The 25,712-nt window shown below is 42.8% G+C and overlaps 1 protein-coding gene across 1 annotated transcript in view; it reads left to right on the forward strand.

Moving 5' to 3' along the window:
- FAT3 (FAT atypical cadherin 3) overlaps positions 1-25,712 on the forward strand; it is a 704,031-nt gene that overhangs the window by 124,473 nt on the left and 553,846 nt on the right. The window contains 4 exon segments of the mRNA XM_021102333.1: positions 19,945-21,450; positions 21,453-21,545; positions 21,548-21,730; positions 21,733-23,247. Of these exon segments, the coding sequence (XP_020957992.1) occupies positions 19,962-21,450; positions 21,453-21,545; positions 21,548-21,730; positions 21,733-23,247 (3,280 nt within the window). The 5' untranslated portion in view covers positions 19,945-19,961.

Consider the following 25,712-nt stretch of genomic DNA (forward strand, 5'->3'; position numbering starts at 1 on the left):
CTCTTTAATCATGACCCTTCCCTGATTCCCCCCAAAAAAATCAGAAGGGGAAGAAAGCATTTTCATTTTGCTCCTGGGTGAGTAGCATGGAGGGTGACCATTGATTTGCTAAGCAAAGGAGTTGAGCACTAGTCCAGGGTTTCCATGTTTCCTGTCTTTCTTTTAGAATGACCTCAGGAAGAAAGACGAGTTAACACCTCAAAGAGAGTAACACCCTTCTCTTGGGTAGCCTTTGCCAATCTTACTAATGCCTGATGACATTGTCAGGATTCATTTTACACCCCCACCTAAGGGGCTAGTCTATAGCCTCTGATTTTCTTTCTTTCTCCGTTTTAAAATTTCGGTCATCTACAGAGGGATTCCAGAGGGGGCCATTGATGAAGGAGTGATTCTCTCCGTGAGTCCACAGGGCACGACCTACTGGCCAGTAATGCCTTTCGTATCCAGCCTGCCATTCGTTCCCTGGTAGAATATGAAAACAGCACGTCGAGGAAAAAAAGTTAGCTGCCTTGATTGTGGGAAGACGTTGAAACAGCCCTTTCTGCCCTGTTATGTCTGATGATGCTGCCGCGGCCGGAACGTGAGACTGGGCACCATCTCTGTCCTCTGCCCCCTTTGAGGATCCTTGCAATTACCTGGAACCCATGTCCTCCCATCCCACGATTCTTCTTCTCTTGATCTACATGGGAAAACCTAAATACTGGTTTTTGTTTTAAAAAAAAAAAAAAAAAAAAAAAAAAAGGTAAACATTTCCCAAACCTCTTTGCCTGGACTAGACACTGATATATGCAAAATGACTTGAAATGGAAGGTTTCACTTCTTGACTTTGTATTTAAGGGTATGTGGTTGATGATGGCTTTCCTGTCAGGCAGGGAGTTTTGCAATTGATCAGATGGGTGGTGGTCGGAGGCTGTGTACTACAGTCGTTGTGTACTTCCTTGAGTAGTACAATCTTACTAATGCCTGATGACATTGATCAGGATTCATTTGAGTGAGGTGATTGTTTGCAGTTATGTAATCTACAATACTCACTCTCCTTCCAAAAAAAATTGTGGCTTTTCTGCAAATGTCAGAGGCTTTACATAGTGCATCAGAATCTGATGAAAAAAATGTAAGAGCGTGGCTTTGAGGAAGACTAATTATTTTTATACTTTTTTAAAAGTTGTGATTAAAAAAACCTTATAACGCTGGAGTTCCTATCGTGGCTCAGCGGAGACGAATCTAACTAGCATCCATGAGGACGCAGGTTTGATCCCTTGCCTTGCTCAGTGGGTTAAGGATACGGCATTGGTGATGCCTTGAGCTGTGGTGTAGGTTGAAGACACGGCTTGGATCTGGTGGTGCTGTGGCTGTGGTATAGGCCGGCAGCTGTAGCTCTGATTCGACCCTTAGCCTGGGAACCTCCATATGACGCCCTAAAAAGAAAAAAAGACAAAACAAAAAACAGAAAAAACAGAAAAAACTTGTAACACAAAATGTACAGTCTTACCCATTTTTAAACAGGCAGTTCAGTAGAGTTAAGTGTATTCACATTGTTTTCTAGCTGTAGGCTAATGGTATCAAGGCAGTCCTTTTCCAGAAACAAGTAGATACACTGTGACAGGTTGTGAACGTTTTGTTTAAAAAAAAAAAAAAGATTCTGGGAGTTCCCTTGTGGCTCAGTGGTAATGAACCCCGCTAGTATCCATGAGGATGTCTTGGCCTCGCTCAGTGGGTTAAGGATCCGGTGTTGCCGTGAGCTGTGGTGTAGGTCGCAGACGTGGCTCCCATCCCGAGTTGCTGTGCTGTGGCGTAGGCTGGCAGCCACAGATCAGATTTGACCCCTTGCCTGGGAACCTCCATATGCTGTGGGTGCAGCCCTAAAAAGACAAAAAAAGAAGAAGAAGATTCTGAAACTGAAACTAAAATTAAGTCAGTGGAAAAGGAAGAAAAAGCTAGAGCAGGAAGCTCAGTCCAAAATTGCCCCCCCATCACGTAAAGCCCAAAGTTTCCAAAGCTTCTTAATATGTATTGAATCATATGAATAAACAGTCTATATAATTTGTACATGAAATGTGAAGGGCAAAAATACATAAATAATTTATTCATTGGTTTCACTTTTATTTATTGGCGAGATCAACATGCTCTGGAACCGAACTGACTTTGGGGGGAGCTTTTTTTAATCAGATCGAATCACTAGTCACTATTTGTTTGTAAAGCCAAAAAATCTTAAAACTACCAAATAATGTTTCTTATCTGTTTCTTAGTGACATGTTGAATCCAGATAAGCTTTGCAGCAGGAGAGGTACAGCCATAGGCCGTGTGGTTTCCATTTTCAATCTGTGAGACTGCGGTAAATAAACATTCTCTTTGTACTTCTAGAAAATTATTATAAAAGATAATAGTATAGAATTATGGCTGTTTAGTTTTGGTCTGGAACTTGAGTTCTCATCCCGGTCCTGTCATCAGCAAGCCCATGTGATGAGTACTGAGTTCCGAGCATCATCTTTCTGCCTCCATGGCAAGGTGGCTGCAGCAAACTACCTCTGAAATTCCTTCCTCCTTATCCTTCCTAACTCTGGAAGCACAGCCCTCAAGTTGTCTTAGATAACATGGCCATGCCTAAGGCCTGGCCACGTGGTGAGCACTGATTCTGTGTTGGCTATTGTTACTGTTTCTTGATTCAACAAATATTTATTGAATGGCTGATATCTGGCCTTGCAGAATATATGTGAGGCAAAGTGATGCCTGCAGTTCTGGTTAGAGACATGAAATCTAAGTAATTTTTCACTAATATCATTTGTTCTTTCTCCTCAAAAAATAAGTAGCGGAAGCATGGAATTGTTGCTCTTGCGAGGCTGAGAGCCAGCCAGCATCTTTCTTTCTTTCTTTTCTGGCCATCCGACAGTGGTGTGTTGAATTTCCCAGGCCAGGGATCAAACCCGTACCACAGCTGTGATCAAGCTGCTGCAGTGACAATGCCAGATCCTTAACCCACTGAGCCACCAGAGAACTCCCAGCGTCTTTTCGATGTGGAAGAGAGAGGTTTTTGAAACAATAGTGTAGCCTAGTGGATTCTTGATGCTCAGAACTTAAAGTGCCTGGTATACAGAGATTTCTGTTGATAATTTTTTTTTTTTTTTTTTGAGGGCCACACTTGTGGCATATGGAAGTTCCCAAGCTCAGAGTTGAATCAGAGTTGCAGTCGCCGGCCTACGCCACAGCAACGCCAGGTCTGAGCTGCATCTGCGACCTACCCCACAGCTCATGGCAACACTGGATCCTTGATCCACTGAGTGAGGCCAAGGATCAAATCTGCATCCTCATGGATACTAGTCAGGTTCATTTCCATTGAGCCACAAAGGGAAGTCCTAAATTCTTTATTAATAATATTGACTCTTGTCTGTTTGCATTTACTAATAACACGTGGACATTGAAATGCAAACTTCTGGGCTTACATTTGTAATGGTTGGATGACATTTGCTCATAATGGTCAAACCACTAGGGTTTTTTCCTTTAGTTAAAAAAAAAAAAAAAAAAAAAAAAAAAAAAAACTAGTGGGAAAGGCACGTTAAACATGATAGAAATCTGTTCTAAAGGAAAATTCAGATCTGAACCCCTTAGGTGGAATGGTTTGATAAAGGTTAAACAAACCTTCTCTCGCTCTTGTGGGATTTTAAAGTAAATTTCATCTAAATTCTTGTCAGCCTCCCTGTACAGCTGTCCCTAAACATCTGCCGTGGATGCTCAGAATGGCTGCTTCCCTGCTTTCACCGTTTACATAGGCTTGTGTAAACTATTTTTTTGTAATACATAATTAGTGGCAAAGTGTATACTTGGTTTTTAACGACATATACTCAGGGGCAGACTGGAAGAAAGCTCTATGTAACTTCATGGGATGAGAGTACTTGGTTTCGGGCTTGTTGGCGTCACAATCCCATTTTTTATTCAGCAGCTGTTGATATTCAGGGCTCTTTAAAAAGCTGTTTAGGTTCTTATCGCTTGGTAATTGTGGGAGCTATGCTTGGCTTCTCCATCCAGAACCAGATTTGGTAACCCAGCCATGCTGGAAAATGCTGAGGCAGAAGAAATTAGGTAAACATCCCGAGAGGTGACCCTCCACTGACCTGGAAAAATCGGTCTTCCAGGGTCTTGATATTCTTGGCAGATGACCTGCTTCTGTAAAGAGTGAGATCCAAGTCAGGCCGCTGGAAAACTGGAGCACGTGAGTCCTTGGGAACAAACGGGGAGACCAGCTGTCAGAGGGACCGATGGCCTTGCCGCAGGTGACTGCTTCCTGCAGAAATCAGGTCAACGGGTTCTACCACCAGAGGTGGAAGGTTCTTCATTCTGTGTTGTGGGCGAGGAGCTGAGAACCCAGCCAGGTTCATACTGTGGGGATGGGATGGCTCAGAGGGGAGCTCAGTTCTTCGTACCAAATACTCAGAGCTATTCCCCCAGGGTCACGATCCTGGGGACATCTCATGGACAGCAGAAGGGCACTGTGAGGTATCTCTGCTGTGAACCGTCCTTCTAGGGAGTTGTTTTATTCTGTATACTCGCCTCTACCCTTCTCAGCATCATTGTTCTCATTCCCCAAGTCCAGCTATAATCTCAGTATTCATTGACATATTACAATTGATAATTCTTGGGCCTCCTAGGACAGGCAGCAGCATCCCTGGCCCATGTCCACTAAATGCTAGTGGCACTCTCTCTTCGTTGTGAACTGAAAAACCTCTGCAAACAGTGCCAAGTCTGCCCTGGGGACAAAATTGTTCCCCATTGAGAACTGCCCCTCTAATGCTGTATTTTCATGAGACATTTATAGCGTATGCACCAGCAGGTATGGGGCAGCTGGTATGTGCCAGGTGGTAGGTCGGGTGTGGACAACGAGGACTGTAAGAGGTGCCCTCTTCTTTCATATAGTTTATAGTCCAGCTGGGAGAGCGGGTATTAATTGGATGGTCTTACTGAAAGATACTTAAAATGGCAATAACTGTTATAACAGAAAGAAAAGTTCTGGGTGCTCTGAGGACCCATAACAAGCAGCCACGGCTAGTCTTGGAGATCTGAGAAATGTGCCTGGAGGGATCCAGAAGCTGCTGTGACAGGGGAACGTGTTCTGTGATGGGGAGTCGGGTGCGGGAGGAGTTGCGCTCAGAGGCAACGACAGGTACAGGACACCTGGGGTAGGAGGTGTTCTTCCAGGAACAGGAAAAAGGCCAGTGGGGCTGAAGGCAGAGTGGTTAGAGATGAGTCTGGAAGAGAAGCAAGGGCGAGATTCAGCAGATCTTTCTCAGGCATGTCGACAGTTTTGGTCGTTATTATCCTGCGAGCATAGGAAAGGTTTCAGTGTTTCAGCCAGGATGGGGTGGGCCTGCCCAGGTTTTAAGTGCATGACTGGCTGATTGTAGCAGGGAAGCTAAGGAGGGGTGAGAATGATAAGGAGGCTGGTCACAACGTTTGGGTTGTGGGCTGCCGTCATCTCTTACAGGGACAGCCAGTGCCTGGTCCTCCGTGGGACCCTTCTTCCTCTCATCAGCCACGAGTGAACTTAGGTCTGTTCCAGCTCCAAAGCCCTGGATTTGAAATCACTGCCTTCTGTACCACTGATTTTCTTTGAACTGCATTTGACTGCTTTTTCACTTCTGGCTCTCGGGGGTCAAAATGATAGCCGGGTCCAGGGTCCCCAGAATGGGGGTGAAGCGATGTCCCAGGAAGCCACTTCATTGGCCACGCCCACCACCCGGGGTCCTCCTTCTTCCTCGTTGTGATGTGTGGTAGAATCCACGGGGATGCGGGAAGCAGTAAGTAGTCTAGCATCTCTCAGGGTACCTCCGTTAACCAGTCTTGACTGTGTGCGCTTAGTAGCTATTCTCTGAAGACAGGACCCTGCCCTTGGCCTTTTGGCTCCATTCTGGGGTGGGGTGGCGTTCTCGTGAGGCCAGCTACGAGGCGCTGAGTGTTCGTACTTAGTCCATTTATGGCTGCTTTGGGGTGGTGACCCTGTTCTGGACCTGGGTTGGTAATGCTTCAAATTGCTGACCAGGTGCTCAGAGGTTCTTGGATAACTCCTTCAAGCGGGGTCTCCAGAACTGTTTACAGATGTCTTGCCTGCTCTCAGGAAATAGGTTTTCTCTGGTGAACCGGGGGACTGCCCCCTGACCCGATGGTCTGCATCCTTGGACTTCTCCGTTGAGATGGAGGCCAGCTGATGCTTGACTGTCCTTGTTGACCTATTCTTAGGAAGACTCTGGGGAGTCCCGCGTGGGGACTCAGACTGTGACCCGGGTCTCATTAGCACCTGGTACTAATCCAAGCCATGTCGGCATAAACCCATGCGTCGATAATAAATCACGTTAATGGGCGTAGGGGAGAGCTGAAGGGACCCCGTTTGCATTTCTGCCTTGCTCGCTAAGGCACCCTTGTCAGTGACGGCAATGTGAGGAGACGTGACTGGCAGGCTTTCTGGCTTGTCAGCAAACTTCTCCACGGCCTGTCTTTGACCTACATGTGAGCTGTTTTAAACCCTGTCCATTTTTTTTTTTTTTTCCGTTGTTGTTCCCTATCCCCAAAATAGCTTCTTTGCCTTCTCCTATATATATGTATTTTTTTTACCTGTCACCATGGTGGGCTCATCTTTCAGATATTAAGCTGTTTTGTCCTCTTTTCTCCTTTTTGCGTCTATCAGGATTGCTGCCCGAGATACCTTTTTTAAAGTCACCAATTTCTGATAGATCGCTTCTTTCATTTCTTGTCCATGTATTCTTTTCCCACCCTCATCTGCCTGTTCCCCTGCCCTCGCGAAGACACATATACAGTACTGCCCCCTTGTAGAGTTGCGTGTGTACCTCTTTTCTTATTAGATGCCATTAGCGGCGTTAGACAGACACAGTGTACAGAGGTCGGTGTTGCTGCCTCCCGCTCTGGGGGAATGTTTAGGCAGACCCATAGGCCTTGCCAGACCCGCCTTGTGGAGCTTGTGGCCTGCTTTGTCCAGAGTGAGAGCAGTTGCTGTGTCTCACCGTGCGAAAACTTGGATTAAATTCTCCCAGAGATCCTCCCCCGTCTTTAGCATGTTTCATTATTTTGTCCATCTTCCTATGGGGATTGCGTTCTTTTGGAAGAGGAAAGCCAGGACCACCGCTACCTTGCGTAGCTCCTGGAGCTCTGTGTGCCCGAGTGCTTCTCAGTTCTCTCAAGGATGTGCTCCCTTTCCTGCCAGGGCCACCTCGGAATAGGGCAGGAAAGGGCGGATTGAAACGTGCTTCTCCATATCCTGCTTTCCTGATTCCTGATTGCTGTGCAGAATCCTCTTTGCCTTGGAGGAGACCCGTTTTTAAAAGGGAATGCCCCTGGGATGGCTAAACGGATGTTACCGTTTGGGAAGCAGGACAGAGCACGAGGCCCTAACACAGCAGGAAATACAGGTTGTCTCAGGACGCAGGAAGGACAGGGCTCAGAAGACACCTTTGCCCTCGAGCGCACCTTGCCCCCTCACTCTTGGAATGAAGACTGTGTCAAGGCATTGTTCTAGCTCAAACTATTTGGGTTCTTTATTCTTTCAGGCAGTTATATAAAAAAAAATAATAAATGAGTATTTTTGAAGTAATTTTATTCGATGATAGGAGAGGAGACTTTTTTATTTTTATTTTTCAGCCCCCAGATGTCAAAGATCTAGATATAATTTGTTGAAAACCCACTCCTTGTCTCTTGGGTTGTGGTGTTTCCTTTATCATGTGTTTACACATATTAGGGTATGCCTCTGATTTGTCTGATATGATTGTCTTTTCTTTCATCCCAACAGCACTGTTTCAATTACCATGCCTTATAGCAAACTTGAATATCATGCACTAAAAAAAAATTTTTCATATTTCATTTCTTTTTCAAAATAAATTTAATTTACTTTGCCTATTAAAAAAAAGAAGAAATGCTGTTACTTGGAAAAGGTTTCTCTCTCTCCTCTCTCTCTTTTTTTGTTTGTTTGGTTGGTTTTCCTTTTTTTTTTTTTTTTTTTTTTTTGGCCTTTTCCCCCTTCTTTAAAAAACACTCTTGAGCATAAGCAAATACTAATGTATTTACTCTCTTGGGTTTCTGTCTGCAAGGCCCAGTGAAAAAAATTGAAATCATGCCTTTTTCTGGAACATTTTCTCAGACAGCCAAGCATAGGAGCAAATTATATCTCTCCATACATTTTTTTTTCCTCTTACCCCGTGATGAATTTCTTTCTCCAGAGGGAGAAGTGATTTTTTTAAAAGGCTTGAACAACATGCTAGTCTTTCTTTCTGATAGCCCCTGGTCGAATTACTCCCGAATTTGAAGCATTTACTGATGAAATGATACTTGACATTACCCACTGTTGTGTGGAAATACTTCCAGCACCTGGGGAGACAGTACAGGCTGGTGTTCTTACCACTGCCGCTGTGTGGCTGAATCTTCCTTTTTTTTCAGAACCAACTCAAATTATGCTTGCTTCTTGCCAATGGACGTTTTTCCTCAGAGACCACTTTTAGACAATAGCAAGATTTGCACCACTGGAAAAAAAAAAAGAGAATTTACAAGATTATTATAATGAAAAAGATTGGGTTTGGGTAACAGTCTGCTTGGCTAGTTGGCAGAACCAACTGGAGGCATGGGTTTGGGATCTGGTTCTTGTTCAGAATGACAGAAGCGGATATCTTATCCTTGTCATTGAAAGACTCTTTTGCTTATAACCCTGCTTATTAGCCTTGGGGCTCAAGCAGACTAGCAGAACTTTCCAGAGGGGTGTGAAATAGGAACTTGTTTTAGGTTTCGATTTGGCAAACTGCTTTTGACCATTGAGGGAGTGAAAATAGATAATAAAAACTGTGAAAGGATATGGATGATTATTGAACACGAAGAAAGTTCTTGCCCTCATGCCAGTCTTGGCAGCTCCAGGACTTTATTTGCCTTTTTTTAATGAAAGGAGAAAATATACAGCACAGTACAGAACAGCCAGCTCATTCTTCAGTTGGAGCATGGCGATGTGTTTATATGATAAGCATTGAAGCAGTTTCTTCAGGGATAAATCTTGGCTTAGTTGAGATGAGAATCCTACCCTGTGATACGATGTAGGAAGAATAATGAACCAACCTCAGGAATCCTGGGCTTTCCCCCCTCCCCACCTCCAAAGCTTTCCAGGCAGCTGTTTGACCTGTCTGAGCCACAATATCTAGCACAGCAACACTCCAGCAGTGCTTTTCCTTAACCATATTTCACAAAATATTCTTTCCTCTCCTGCTGGTGGCTGTGGGGAGCGGGGAGGAGTGGGAGGAAATTCATGATCAAATAGATTTTAGAAATTGTGCATATAATATCCCTTGAAATCACCATTTACATCATGCGTTTGTGCACGCAGCGAGAATTTCCTGAATCCCGACTCTGTACCAGGGAACTTTACTTCTGCTAGTGGAAATAGACAATAAATATAGATTGTGTTTTCCTAGGGAGATAACAAAGCAGGGCAGATTGTTAGAGCTTAGGAAGGGAGATGGGGAAAGTTTCTCTTGGAGCATACTCAAGCCTTCAGGAAGTTCTAAGTTAAGAAATCTGGGAGTTGTTGTGATGGCGCAGCAATAATGAACCCGACTAGGATCCATGAGCCTGCAGGTTCGATCCCTGGCCTCGCTCAGTGGGTTAAGGATCTGGCGTTGCCGTGAGCTGTGGTGTGGGTCGAAGACTCGGTCTGGTGTTCCTATGGCTGTGGCGTAGGCCGGCAGCTGCAGCTCTTATTCGACTCCTAGCCTGGGAACGTCCATAAGCCACAGGTGCGGCCCTAAAAAAGACAAAACAACAAAGAAGGAATCTGTTTATTTTTGTTCAACCAGCCTTTCCTAAAATGCTTTTTTAGCTGCACACCTGTTCAGGTATGGTGGCATGAGGTGTCCTGCGACATGGTTAGGGAAAACGTGTACTAGCTGTTTCCCCAGAGTCTCTAGGTTTGATGCTTATAATCCCTGATTTGTCCGATGCTCATTTCCATCCTCTCCTGGACCGTGTTATGGAATCACAGGGGACACTGGCTAGACAAGTTTTGCTCAACGAAAGTTGATTGAAGTTTTGCCTTTGCAAGGCACTTTGGTAGGTGCTGTAAAAAAAATAAGGGAGCTTGCTGTCCAGCCCGTGATCTACAAACACAGGTAAGAGACCTTAATACAAGGAAGCCAGTGCTTTCAGGGAGGTGCATGTCAATAAAACACAAAGTTTACAGCAGCGGTTCTCAGAGTGCTGGTCGTCCCAAGATCAGCATCTCCTGGGACCCTGTTTGAATGAAATTCTCTGAGTTCCCGCTGGGGCGCAATGGGATCAGAGGCATCGCTGCAGCACCGGGACTCAGGTTAGATCCTGGCCTGGTGCAGTGGGTTGGTTAAAGGATCCGGTGTTGCCGCAGTTGCGGTGTAGATCACAACTGCCGCCGCAGTCTGATCCCTGGCGAGGGAACTCCATGTGCTGCGGGGCGGCCAAAATAAATACATAAATAAAAGAAAGAAAAGAAATGAAATTCTCAGCTCCCGCCGTAGACCAACTGATCCAGAAACTCCTGGGTGGAGCCAGCCCAGCCACGTGAGCTTTAGCAAGTCCTACCATGATTCTGATAATCGCTAAAGTGGAAGAATCGCAGCTTTCGATGTGGAGCTCACTTTTGGAGGGGGTGGAGAGTGGGGGGCAGTCCCAGGTTTGCTTCATAGTGTATGTGGCATTTTCGCTAAATCTAAGATGTAGAAAACACGCAGACTCAAACAACAAGAGACCTGTATTGCAAAGGAAGCCATAGTAATGAGACAAATCTACAGTTCGGATCTGAGGTCCAGGTTTCCCTTTTTCCTGGAAAGCCATGTGACCTCGTCCCAGTCACTTAACCTCTCTCCGTGTGTTTGCTCAACTCTAAACCCAGGATGTTGGATGTGACCACTTTATGATCTCTTTGACTGTAAAACACAGTTGGTTTGCATGGCTCTTGTTCAGTATATTCTAATACCATCTGAATAATGGTGTGACATGAATTATTTGTGACCCAAATGCTGAGGATGTTACCCTGTGCACTCTCTGGTTGCAGTGGTTTGTATGAAGAAAACTACACACACACACACCACTTTATTTTTCTTCTTTTCAGGCAGCCATTAGCATCAGCCAGAGAGGAAAACTTTATTCCCGAGTGTGTCGTACAGACAGTCTATAACTGATTTCAGGCGCAGGACCCAGAACATAAAGTAGTGCCATGAGGATGGTAATTTAAGCCGTATCAGAATTCACTGCTCTGGGAGACAGGGTTTAGCCGTATCTGGCTGTGCTGGGACTCATCGTTGCCAGAAGAAATCTGCTGAAACTCCTCAGGAATTAAATGCCAGGTCTCCCGAATGCAGCTATGATGTCCTCAGTTTGAGAGTGTACACTCAGGAGTTGGAGTAAGTTAGAGAGCTGTGGCAGTAGCCTTCAGCCTGTGTCACCGTGCTCGGGACCTCTGCCTGGCTCCGACCCATGGCAGGAACCTGGGTCTCTGTAGGGTGGCTTTCATATCAGGGATGAGCTACCCCATGGATGCCTGGACCTGACCTTTTATCCTTAGCCTATGTTTCAGTTCTTTTCTACTTCGTATCCCTTCTTCTAAGCACCTGAATAATGGTAATGCTGGTTAGTATTTGTGGAACATTTACTGTTTTCCAGACACAGTTGCAAGCCTGTTTCATGAAAATGGGAGCTCGCATAAGCCCCATTTTATTTTATTATATTTTGCTTTATAGGGCTGAACCCGAGGCATATGGAGGTTCCTAGGCAAGGAGTTGAATTGGAGCTACAGCTGCTGGCCTACACCACAGCCACAGCAACGTCAGATCCGAGCCTTGTCTGCGACCTATACCACAGCTCACAGCAAGGCTGGATCCTTAACCCACTGAGCAAGGCCAGGGCTCGAACCCGAAAACTCATGGTTTCTAGTGTGATTTGTTTCTGCTGTACCATGATGGGAACTCCAATCCCCATTTTAAAGATAAGGAAACTGAGAGGTCACCCACCCAGTTAAGTAGCAAAGCCTGCGTGTTAAGTCGGGTTTCTCTGACCTTTGGGTCTAATGTAGTGATCCATTGCTTTTTGTAAAGAAGACATTTCTTTTCTTTCCCTTTAATGTAGCTTCTCTTATTGGAAAAGAAAATGTCAGTATAGGTTGTAAATTTCCTCCATTATCCCCTGCTTTATTACTCGTAGATTTTGTCCTCTTTAAAAAGCGACTTAGGGAGTTCCCGCTGTGGTGCAGTGGTTAAGAATCCAACTGCAGTGGCTCAGATTGCTGCAGAGACGTGGGTTCGATTCCAGTCCCAGCACAGTTAAAGGCTCTGGCTTTGCGGCAGGTGTAGTGTAGGTTGCAGCTGTGGCTCAGTTTCAGTCCCTAGCCCGGGAACTTCCATATGCTGCAGGTGCAGACATAAAAAGAAAATAGCAGCAACAACAAAAAAACCCTGATTTAGTTAATGCTATTAATAGCCAGCAATGGTATACATACCCTGTTCCATGAGCTGTTAACTCAAATCTGATTCGGTAGATTTCACTAACATTCTCATTGTATAGTCGGAGAAACTGAGGCACAGGAAGGTTAAATAACTTGCTCAGGGTCACACAGCTCCTGAAGAGCAGTTCTGGGATTCAAACCCAGGCAGCTGGGCACCAAAGTGTATCTTCTGGAACCACAGGCACACACAGCTTTTATGTAGGTTTCAGACCCCATCGCAGCACAGTCCTGAGCCGTGACTGACCTTCCCAGTGCCGTTCTAATACAAGCATCATCTTCAAGGACGCCAATAAAGGGGAGGCCCTTCAGATACTGACTTTGTTCTTTGTCTCACAGGCTATCATAGCACGTTCCCCAGGCACCATCTCTTTCTGGCTTATAAAAAAAGGAAGAGATGGAGTAAAAATAGAATGTTTTTCTAAGATGCCGCTTTTGTTTCTGCAAATCCCAGCTGTTTAAGGAGCTGGTTTAATGATGGGAAAAAAAAACAGCATCCCCAGGTTACCAAAGCAAGCTGAGGCACTCCATTGAGTCAAGGCACTGCCAGAGAGACAGCCTTTGTAAGAGCTGCCCTTGTGGTATTTTTTTTTTTTTATCCCTGGAAAGAAAATCCGCATATGCTTCTGTGTCTCAGGCTTAGATCCAGTCCCGTCTGAGCGGGCAGGGCCGGATGGCAAGGCACGCCGGACTGCCTCTGGAAAAGAAATGTCTCCAAGATTGATGGCTTGATGATCTCTTTGGAGATTATATCAAAAATTATTGATTATGTTACTAAGTCGTAGAAAATAGGCTCTGAGGTTGGGAACTAAGTGCTTTCTTTAAAATAATCCAGAAGCAGTAAAATAAATCAATGTGTAGGGCTTCTAAAACACCATCATATTGGCTTCACAAATAGCTTGGCTTCAAGGTGGAAAAATCAGGACTTTTTTTCTTAACAGTTGTCTTAGTATGCTGAAAAAAAAAAGGAAGCCAAAATTTTATTCTAGGACTTACTTTGAAGATTAAAAAAAAAGTCTCACTTCTAGCACTAATTTATTTTCTAAATTGGTGGAGGAAACTGCAAGATTTTTCATTAATTTGTGCCATATAGGCTCTTTTTTTTTTTTTTTTGCAAAATAAAGATATGAAAACCTCATTAGATATTTTGGTTTTAACAACTGAAGCTAACTCAGTCCTGCTCAGATTTTTGGAGTTAAATCCGAATTTCAGAACACAGTAATACTATTCCCTTTCAGCGTGGTTTGAAGTCTTTTCATGTGCATTTAAGACCATTGATTCTGCTTTATAAGAAAAATATACCAGCAGTATATCTTGCTGAAAGAAGAACTCAGTCTGCAAAAGTATCAATTTTCAGATAGTTAAAATGAATGATGTTTATTCATATTATGACAGCATTCTGTGCTTTGAAGGATCCACCAGAAGGGTTTGTAAAAGTAACTGGCCCCCAGGGCACTTCTATGTTTACGTATAAACAGTTAATTACTTAAAGAAGGGAGTCACATTGAGGAGGAAATAAGATGTCAGAAAACAGAGATGACTGCAAAACGATGATAAACCACAGCAGAAAGTGTTACATAACTCAAAGGAAAACTAATTCAATTGACGCACATTTCCGTTTGGTATCAGCTCATACCTGGGAGATCTGAGACCTCAGATTAGGGAATCTCTTCATCCTTATGGACCTCCGTTTCCTCATCTGTAAGCACCAGAGATCGAAACAGATGATCTTTTTTTAAAAATAAAATTTATTTTTATTAATGTATAGTTGATTTACAATGTTGAGTCAATTTCTGCTGTACAACACAGTGACCCAGGCATACATATATGTACCTTCTTTTTCTCATATTATCTTCCATTATGGTCTTGCCTCAGAGGCTGGATATAGTTCCCTGGGCCGTACAGTGGGACCTCATTGCTCATCCATTCTAAATGTAATAGTTTGCATCTACCGACCCCAAACTCCCTATCCATCCCACTTCTTCCCCTCTCCCGCTTGGCAACCAAAATCCTGTTCTCTACGTCCATGAGTCTGTTTCTGTGGGATTTTTTTAATGATTTGTATTTTTTCCATGGTAGCTGGTTTACAGCATTCTGTCAATTTCTGCTGTATAGCACAGCGACCCAGTCACTCATACATATCTACATTCATTTTCCTCACATTATCCCCTGTTATGCTCCATTGTAAGTGACTAGATATAGTTCCCAGTGCTATACAGCAGGATCTCATTGCTTATCCATTCCGAAGACAATAGTTTGCATCTATTAATCCCAGATTCCCAGTCCATCCCACTCCCTCCCCCTCTGCCTTGGCAACCACAAATCTGTTCTCCAAGTCTATGCATTTCTTTTCTATAGAAGGGATTATTTGTGCCATATATTAGATTCTAGATATAAGTGATATCATATGGTATTTGTCTTCCTCTTTCTGACTTACTTCACTTAGTATGAGAGTCTCTAGTTCCATCCATATTGCTGCAAATGGCATTATTTTGTTTCTTTTTATGGCTGAGTAGTATTCCATTGTGTATATATACCACATCTTAATCCATTCGTCTATTGATGGACATTTAGGTTGTTTTCATATCCTGGTTACTGCAAATAGTGCTGCAATGAACATACGGTGCATGTATCTTTTTCAAGGAAAGTTTTGTTCAGATATATGCCCAAGAGTAGGATTGCTGGGTCATATGGTAGTTCTATATTTAGCTTTCTGAGTTTCTGTTTTGTAGATATGTTCATCTGTGCCATATTTTAGATTCCACATATAAGCGATATCATATGGTATTTGTCTTTCTCTTTCTGACTTACTTCCCTTAGTATGAGAATCTCTAGTTTGCATCCATATTGCCGCAAATGACATTGTTTTTTTTTTCTGCTCAGTAGTATTCCATTGTGTATACCACATCCTAGAATAATGACAATAAAAAATCAACCAAGAGGACCTAATTAAACTCAAAAGCTTTTGCACAGCAAAGGAAACCATTAACAGGATGAAAAGACAGCTCACAGAATGGGAGAAAATCTTTGCAAATAATGCAACCCACAGGGGCCTAATCTGCAAAATATATAAACAACTCATACAATTCAACAACGACAAAAAAAACCAAAACAAAACAAAACACAACCTAATTGAAAAATGGGCAGAAGACCTAAGGGAAACAGATGATCTTTATAGTTCCTTTGAATCTGTACAGTTTTTTGACTCTGTTTCCTGAAGGCAGATGTGCTTATTTTGGGGAATTGGAAACTGAGCATGTTCAAGGCCTCTGGGCCTCTGTTTACTTCTGAACCTTACTATTCTGTTCAGCAAACTGGTACTGTATGCCTCCTTCATGGTATGTGGTTCGTGGTACGTACCTGCTGGATTGGATGCTGGCCATAGAATAGGGCTCATCCAGCTCATCCCATGGGTTTCCAGGCTTAGGGTGAGGATGGAGGGAGAGACTAAGAAAATTTTAATTGAACTGAATTTACCATTGGAGTGGTTTTCTTCTCCATTGACTGACTGTCCAAACTGCTGGGGCAAAGTATTGGTAAAACCACAGGCAGTACCCCAGGCATAGTATAGTGAGTGGGAAGTGAGGTAGAAAGTGAATTTGTATTTCCCTGGAGATGCTGGGAGTAACCTGTCTCCTGCCTTACAAGGGTGCACTTTCTTGTACAAAAACCTTGTCCCATTCTACTGTGTTCACACTGAACCTAAAAATACCTCTTCTATTTTGGAGCATGCTCAGATGGTGAGATAAAAGAGTCTACTGAGTCATGGGGGTTCTTATTAAAAACTTCTGCTGTGATCTACAGAGGCCTCTGTCATTTCCGTCTTTCAGCTGAGTGTGCTCCAGGGAGAGGCACCCCCAGTTGCACTGGTCCACTGGGGTTCACTCTCCTGGGTCCAGTATTTGAAACTTCTGCATCCAAGCTACTGTTTTGCACAGGCTTTAGCACATGGGGGAATTTCCTAAGGACAGACGGCCAGAGGAACTGCAGGCGAAAATAGCTTCTTTTATAAAAAGTTATCCCATTCTTCTGCTTTTTATTGTCTATTTTGTTTCTTATTTCTATTCTCCTTATGAAATCCCTCTATTAAACCTTGACTTTTCCTACCCACCTACTCAGTGTTTCCTAGTTATTTCAGCAGATGACAGGAGTGAGGCATATTTCATCCTCGGTTGGAACCAAGCAAATGCAGGTCCAGAATTTCATTTATGAGAATTTCCTGGAAGCAGAGTGGGGGGAAAGAATGAGAAAGTCATGTAAAGTGTGGCGAGAACCTGGGTTCTATTCCAGACTCTGCTGCTCGGAAAATGAGGTTTGATGTTCTCATCTACAAAAGGGTGCATGTGCCTTGCCAACCTTGGATATCTTTATAGAGTGCAAAAATAACGTAATATTTGAAGATGCGAAACTTCTATAGGGGATTTTTCAACTTGCAGCCAGTGATTGGAGCTAGTTTCAAACCAGAATGGAGATAACTAAATAGAGAAGGTGGGTGGGTTTTATGCTTATCCATCAGTGATACATACTGATTAGTTCAATGGAATTAAATATGTTATATGTGCTTCTAGGGAGCCTTTATTATTTCATTTTGCTTGTAGATAATTTAGGAAGAATGACAGTATGATAAGCAAAAGCATGGTTTTCAGAGCAGAAAGACCAGAGTTTGAGATCCTGCTCTGCTGCTTACTAGGTGAGAGACAGGGGTTGGGTCAGAGTTCCAGCCACATGGGTTAAACTTTTCTCACTTTCAGTTTTCTAACATGTAGTTGGATGAAATAGTACTTAGCGGTGTTTTGAGGATTAAATGTAACAAAATGGTAAGTCAGATGTGCCTGCAAAAGGATTCATTTCTTATCCCTTCTTCTCTCTCATTCTGTTTCCCGTAGCAGAGACAGAGAAAGGTTGTGTGAGGGTCTGATGAGTGTCTTGGTGGAAGAACCCATGGGTGTTGGAAAAACATGAACCATCAGAGTATAACTAGACTTAGCTGTTCCCTGCTGATGAACTCTCCCTTCCCTCTGTTTTTAAAGCATTTGACAAATTTTTACAGTCCAAATGGGAAATTGTTTAACCTTTCAATCTGAATCGTCCTAGAGCTGTAGCAACTGTGGAAATTTAATAGTGACTGATAAAAATAATTGGAAGTAATTCCCTTAGTTACTCTTAGGAAAATAAATCTCTTGTGATTTTAAAAATGTTCTTGCACAAAACCTTTCTTAGTTCCCTTGATCTGAGTGGCACAGTACACCTGTGGTTCTCTCGTACGTAGATCATAAAACTCCTTAGGGATGATCCTTCCTGCTTTGTTTGCTACATGATTGTTGTGCTATAGTGGTTATTGTTGTCTTCCTTATAATTTCAAAGTCTGTCCATTGTAAAAAATTGAGGTATAGTCCCTTTACAATGTCAGTTGCAGGTGCACAGCACAGTGATTCAGACACACACACACACACACACACACACGCACTTTTCCAGTTTTTTTTCCCTTATAGGTTATTACAAAATATTGAGTATAGTTCCCTGTGCTATCTACTATGTCCTTGTTGGTTATATATTTTATACATAGTAGTATGTATATGTTAATCCCAAACTCCTAATTTATCCCCCTCCTCATTCCTTTTTGGTAACCTTAAGTTTATTTTCTGTGGCTGCAGGTCTATTTCTGTTTTGTAAATAATTTCATTTGTATCATATTTCAGATTCTGCACATGAGCGCTGTTATATTTGTCTTTATCATATATTTGTTATATGATAGTTGGCTTACTTCACTTAGTATGATAATCTCAGTGTCCATCTATGTTGCTGCAAATGGCATTATTTAATTCATTTTTTACAGCTGAGTTTTATATATATACACACACCACATTTTCTTTAGTCATTGATCTGTCGATGGACATTTAGGTTGCTTCCTCTCTTGGCTGTTATGAACAGTGCTGCAGTGAACACTGGGGTGGCGTGTATATTTTCAAATTAAGAGCTTTCATCATTTCTGGATATATGCCTTTTTTGAGAAACATCCGTATTGTTTTCCATGGTGGTTGTACCAATTTACATTCCCAGCTACAGTGTAGGAGGGTTCCCTTTCCTCCACACTCTCTTTAGCATTTATTATTTGTAGACCTTTTGGTGATAGCCATTTCTAACCAGAGTAAGTGATACGTCATTGTGGGCTTGATTTGCATTCCTCTAATAATTTGCAATGTTGAGCATTTTTCATGTGCTGGTTTGACATCTGTATATATTCTTCAGGGAAATGTCTGTTTAGGAGTTCCCTTCGTGGCTCAGCAGTTAACGAACCTGACTAGGATCCATGAGGATGTGGGTTTGATCCCTGGCCTCACTCAATGGGTTAAGGATCCAGTGTTGCTGTGAGCTGCGGTGTAGGTCATAGATGCAGCTCAGATCCTGTGTTGTTGTGGCTGTGGTGTAGGCCGGCAGCTGTAGCTCTGATTCGACCCCTAGTCTGGGAACTTCCGTATGCCACAGGTGTGGCCCTAAAAAAGGAAAACAAACAAACAAACAAAAAACAACAAAAATATAGTCTATTTAGATATTCTGCCCATTTTTTGGTTTGGATTCTTTGTTATATAATGTTTTATTCATCCTCATGGTATTACATTATGCATAAATCTTGATCAACTTAAAATTCAACCCAGCAGAAGATAGTAACATCTATAATACATTTCTTTAAAGATCATGAATGTAAAAGTAATTACAAAACCATTGATAAACAAAGTTAACTGAAGAAATACTAGAAAATGCAAAGATACCTCCCAAGCCCACAACACGGTTAATTCATTTTAAAAGTAAAACTGCCGTTATATATATTATATGTATAACATATATATAAATGTTTAAGTAACAATAGAATCATCTCACATGTACAGTTTTATGATTTTTTTCACTCAGCATTGTATCTTACTGTATCTGAAAATACACATCTTTTTATCATTATTTGTAATGGCTGCATTGTATTTCATTCTATGAATTGTGTCACACATTAATCACTTCTCTATTGATGGCCAATTAATATATTCTCAATTTTTTGTATTTTATACCGTACTGTCAGTGTACAGTTGTCTAATTATGTCCCTAGCCTAATTGCCAAAAGTTAATTTAATGTTAGAGGTAAATGCTCTTTTTAAGGTTTCCAGTACATATTTCTAAGTTGACCTTCAGGAGGCAAGAAATCCTCTACCAAGGAACAATCCCATCAGCGGTGTAAAAGAGTCATTAAAAAATTGAACAATATCAGTTTAAATCGTAGCGATTTTGAATTCCTTGTGATATAGCAGTGGTGAAGGTTCTAGTCTTTTCCTTGCATTGATGTTTTAGTAAAATGATTTTATGATACATTTTTTAAAAAGCACTGTTTCGTAACAGTTATTTCTTGTTCCTGCTCCCACATTCCTCTGGGTTAACTTCTTCTCTTTTTTCCCCTCCAGGATGGAAGTATGATGTGATGGATATAACTATGGGATACTGTGTGGGTACACGGCCTCCCTCTTGCCTCATCCTCCTGCTTCTCAAGCTGTTGGCCACTGTCTCCCAGGGGCTTCCGGGGTCTGGACCCCTCGGTTTCCACTTCACGCATTCCATTTATAATGCTACCGTGTATGAGAACTCGGCAGCAAGGACCTACGTCAACAGCCAGAGCAGAATGGGCATCACCTTGATAGATCTGTCCTGGGAAATTAAATACAGAATCGTGTCTGGAGACGAGGAAGGCTTTTTCAAAGCCGAAGAAGTCATCATTGCAGATTTCTGTTTTCTCAGGATAAGAACTAAAGGTGGCAATTCTGCCATATTGAATAGGGAAATCCAGGACAATTATTTATTGATAGTAAAGGGTTCTGTCAGAGGAGAGGATTTGGAAGCATGGACCAAAGTGAATATACAGGTTTTAGATATGAATGATCTGAGACCCTTATTTTCACCCACCACCTACTCCGTTACCATCGCAGAAAGCACACCTTTAAGGACTAGCGTCGCCCAGGTGACGGCAACAGATGCTGATATCGGTTCCAACGGAGAGTTCTACTACTACTTTAAAAACAAAGTGGATCTCTTTTCAGTTCACCCCACGAGTGGTGTCATCTCTTTAAGTGGACGATTAAATTACGATGAAAAGAATAGGTATGATCTGGAGATTTTGGCTGTGGACCGAGGGATGAAGCTTTATGGAAACAATGGCGTGAGCAGCACGGCCAAGCTTTATGTTCACGTTGAACGTATAAACGAGCACGCCCCCACCCTCCATGTGGTCACTCACGTTCCCTTTTCCCTGGACACAGAACCCGTGTATGCAGTGGTGACCGTTGATGACCTCGATGAGGGGGCCAATGGAGAGATTGAGTCTGTTTCCATTGTGGCGGGGGATCCTTTAGATCAGTTCTTCCTGGCCAAGGAAGGAAAGTGGATGAACGAGTACAGGATTAAGGAGAAAAAGCAGGTGGACTGGGAGAGCTTTCCCTATGGCTACAATCTCACTCTTCAAGCCAAAGACAAGGGGTCCCCGCAGAAATTTTCAGCCGCCAAGGTAGTCCACATTGCCAACCCCAAGAGAGACTTCGTCCCAGTTAAATTTGAAAAAGAAACATACGAGGTCAGCATTAGTGAATTTTCCCCTCCTGGTGTCGTGGTTGCTATAGTAAAATTAAGTCCTGAACCTCTAGACGTGGAATACAAATTGTCCCCTGGCGCGGATGCACAGTACTTCAAAATTAATCCTCGGTCAGGTCTGATTGTCACAGCACAGCCACTGAATACCATAAAGAAGGAGGTTTATAAATTGGGGGTGACAAATAAGGAAGGAGATTTAAAAGCACAAGTCACCATCGGCATAGAAGATGCGAACGACCACACCCCAGAATTTCAGCAGCCCCTGTATGATGCTTTTGTGAATGAAAGTGTTCCAGTGGGAACAAGCGTTCTGACCGTTTCAGCGTCTGATAAGATAAAGGAGAGAATGGGTACATCACCTACAGTATTGCCAGCCTGAATTTGTTGCCATTTGCCATTAACCAGTTTACCGGTGTTATTAGCACAACGAAGAGCTGGATTTTGAATCCTCTCCAGAAACGTACAGGTTCATCGTCCGAGCCTCTGACTGGGGTTCGCCATACCGCCATGAAAGCGAGGTCAATGTCACTATTCGAATAGGGAATGTCAATGACAACAGTCCTCTCTTTGAAAAAGTGGGTTGCCAGGGAGTGATTTCATATGACTTTCCGTTGGGGGTCATATCACAGCTGTCTCCGCCATCGATATCGATGAACTTGAACTTGTAAAGTACAAAATCATCTCTGGCAATGAACTTGGTTTCTTTTATTTAAACCCGGACTCTGGCGTCTTGCAGCTTAAAAAGTCGCTGATGAACTCGGGCATTAAAAATGGAAATTTTGCCCTCAGGATTACAGCCACCGACGGGGAGCATTTTGCAGACCCAATGTCCGTTAACATTTCAGTCCTGCATGGGAAGGTGTCTTCAAAGAGCTTCAGTTGCCGAGAAACACGTGTGGCTCAGAAACTGGCGGAGAAACTGCTCATAAAGGCAAAAGCAAATGGGAAGCTGAATCTGGAAGATGGATTTCTTGACTTTTATTCAGTTAATAGGCAAGGACCACATTTTGACAAGTCCTTTCCTTCTGATGTGGCTGTGAAGGAGGATCTGCCAGTTGGTGCTAACATCCTGAAGATTAAAGCCTATGATGCTGACTCTGGCTTCAATGGGAAGGTGCTATTTACAATATCTGATGGGAATACGGATAGTTGTTTTAATATCGATATGGAGACCGGGCAGCTTAAAGTCCTTATGCCCATGGATCGGGAGCACAGAGACCTCTATCTCCTTAATATCACCATCTATGACTTAGGGAATCCTCAGAGGTCCTCATGGAGGTTGCTCACCATCAACGTGGAGGATGCGAATGACAATAGCCCCGTTTTTCTTCAAGACAGTTACTCAGTTACCATTCTTGAAAGTTCAAGTATTGGTACTGAGATCATTCAAGTGGAAGCCAGAGACAAAGACTTGGGTTCTAATGGTGAAGTGACCTACTCCGTCTTGACAGACACACAGCAGTTTGCCATCAACAGCTCCACTGGAATCGTTTATGTAGCTGACCAATTGGATCGGGAATCCAAAGCAAACTACTCTTTAAAAATAGAAGCCAGGGACAAGGCAGAAAGTGGCCAGCAGCTGTTTTCAGTGGTCACCCTGGAGGTTTTCTTGGATGACGTCAATGACTGCTCCCCAGCTTTCATTCCCAGTAGCTATAGCGTGAAGGTTCTGGAAGATCTCCCCGTTGGCACTGTCATTGCTTGGCTGGAGACCCACGATCCAGATCTTGGGCTTGGGGGCCAAGTACGCTATTCTTTGGTCAATGATTATAACGGGAGATTTGAAATAGATAAAGCCAGTGGCGCCATCCGCTTGAGCAAAGAGCTCGACTATGAAAAGCAGCAGTTCTATAACCTCACAGTTCGGGCCAAGGACAAAGGGCGGCCTGTCTCTCTGTCGTCCGTCTCCTTTGTGGAGGTGGAAGTGGTGGATGTCAACGAAAACCTCCATACTCCCTATTTCCCAGACTTTGCTGTGGTTGGATCTGTAAAAGAAAACTCACGGATTGGAACCAGCGTGCTGCAGGTGACTGCCCATGACGAGGACTCCGGGAGGGATGGAGAGATCCAGTACTCCATCAGGGATGGGAGCGGTCTCGGCAGGTTCAACATAGATGATGAGAGTGGTAAGTTTCATATTCCGTGCCAGACGTGTTGTTTCACTTCTCGTGGATCGTCCTCGTTTCAAAGGGGAAGGGCTATTCTTGGACCCAAATGGAATGACAGAGGAGGTTGCCTTTGGTGCAGAGCAGATGCGAAGGCATCGATTTGTAAGGAGACCTGTTTATACAGGTATAGCCGGGGTTTTCACTGGGAGTCCCTGGTTTTTGTTTTTCTTGTTCAGCACTGCTGTCACCAGATTATCTTTTGATAAATGTAAATAATTGTCACCTCTGTTGCGTGCACTCCTGACCTTCACTAAATTAAGGGCCCCGATAAAGTAAATTGCATTTGAATTGGCTCTAAACAAGAAGTGTGAAATGGATTTTCAAATGAATCTTATACAGCAGTGGTCTTTCCCTTTACAGTAAGGCTTCGCTGAAGTGATGTTGCATTAGTTGCTTGGTCTCTAGTGTTTCATGAGCACATCTGGCCCTTGAATGACAGGCATTTTTACTGCCTTGGTCCCATTAATACATGGAGGCATCTTTCTTGATAGAGTAGAAGGGGCAAGGTGTGGATTTTATGTATAAAAAATGATTTTAAGGTTTTTATCTGCAAGGATTTACCTTTTACATGGGAAAAAAATTGCCCCAATATGTTTGGTGTCCTCTGTCTGTTTACTTTTACTCCATCATAGATACAGATACAGATTTTAGTTCTGTTCTTGTTCTTGTCATTGTTCGTCTTCAGATGTACACCTGCCTGGACACAGGCATGTGTGTGAGTTCTTGAGTAGCAGAGTGTCTTCTGCTCGTCTTCTCTAGACTGTAGACCTCGCAAATAGGGCTGTGTCCTCTCTATTCCTGTGTGAGTGGTACTTTTAGCACTTTACAGTTTGGGGGGCACCTTTGTACCCAGTCAATCATTTTCTACAACCCTCACAGGATGTTTTGTTCTCAGTATGGATGATGGTGATTAAAAACTGGTAGTGGAACGTGTCATCAGAGGGATACAAGTTGCACATCAATAATAGTATAAAAAGGATTTGAGAAATTATGTTAAATATTGGATCTGAGCTGCAACACTGTATGCACCATCGCAAATTGAAATGGTAGTTTTTAGTATATATAAGCTCTATTCATGGGCAGTGTACATGGTAAAATCGTTGTCCACAGCCATGTGCAGAAGGTAAATGTCAAGAAAACTGGATTCCGATTTAACCATATGCTCTGTCTTATTATATATGAGTTGTCATTTGATTAGAATATATTTTTACCTTTGAAGTACAAAATGAGAAAGGAAAAGAATTAACCTTTAGTGAGTGTCTATTGTGTGCTCATACTGTACCGTTGATGATAATGCTTGCATTGTGTCCTTGCAATGGGCCATACACTCTGCGAAGGGCTTCATAGTTGGATCTTATTCTTCCAACCACCCCATGACAACTAATAATTATCAACTTATGAACTGATGTTCAGGGGAGATGCGTAACTTGGAGCCTTGTTTCAGATTTAACTCTTGAGTAACTGCAGCATACCATGCCCTTGCCCATCTAAAGACAAGTATGGGCTTATTTGCATGTTCCTACCTATATGCAAATTTGGCATTGATCCGAAATCAAGCAATAAAGTGTTAAAGGAGTTTCAAAGCCCTTACAACCCTGGGCTCATTGACTTGTGGAACTGGTTATTAATCACCTTCCTTTTTCCTGGCGATCCCGTTGTTCCTGTGGCTCTCTAGTGAGGGAAGCTTACCTGTGGGGCTCACTCAGGTTGACTTGAGTAGGTAGGTCAACAGAAAGGTGTCAGGCTGAATCTGTCAGCCCTTGCAACCTAGATGACTACATCAAGTCACGATGAGTTGTTTTTATTAGCACGTTTCATCTTGGTGTACCTGATACAGGGATGAGCGGGAGCAATTTGGTGGAAGGGGCCTAGATTTTCCCTGTTTGTATTGTGCTATTTATTTTCTTCTCATCTTGGTGTGTTTTTCAGAAAACGTGTCTGTAGTCATCTGATGATATAGCTGCTTTATAATTTTTTTATAACTATGTTATTTTTGAAGTATAGTTGATTTACAATGTTGTGTTAGTCTCAGATGTACCCCAAAGTGATTCAGTTATAAATATACACATTATATGTATATTATTTTTCAGATAATTTTCCATTATAGGTTAGCACAAGATAGTCAATATAGTTCCCTGTACTATCCAGGAAGTTCTTGTTGTTGCCATATTTTATATGTAGTAGTGAGTATGTGTTAATCCCAAACTCTTATTAATTTGTCCGGCCCCGTCTCCTTTGGCAACCATGTTTGTTTTCTATGTTTGTGAGTCTGCTTCTGTTTCATAAGTTGATTTGTCCTTTTTTTGTAGATTCCATGTATAAGTGATATAATGTGGTATTTATCTTTGTCTGACTTATTTCACTGAGCATGACAACCTCTAGTCCAACCATGTTGCTGCAGATGAGATTATTTCATTCTTTTT

Source organism: Sus scrofa, chromosome 9 (genome assembly GCF_000003025.6).
Source record: "Sus scrofa isolate TJ Tabasco breed Duroc chromosome 9, Sscrofa11.1, whole genome shotgun sequence".
NCBI classification, from domain to species: Eukaryota; Metazoa; Chordata; class Mammalia; order Artiodactyla; family Suidae; genus Sus; species Sus scrofa.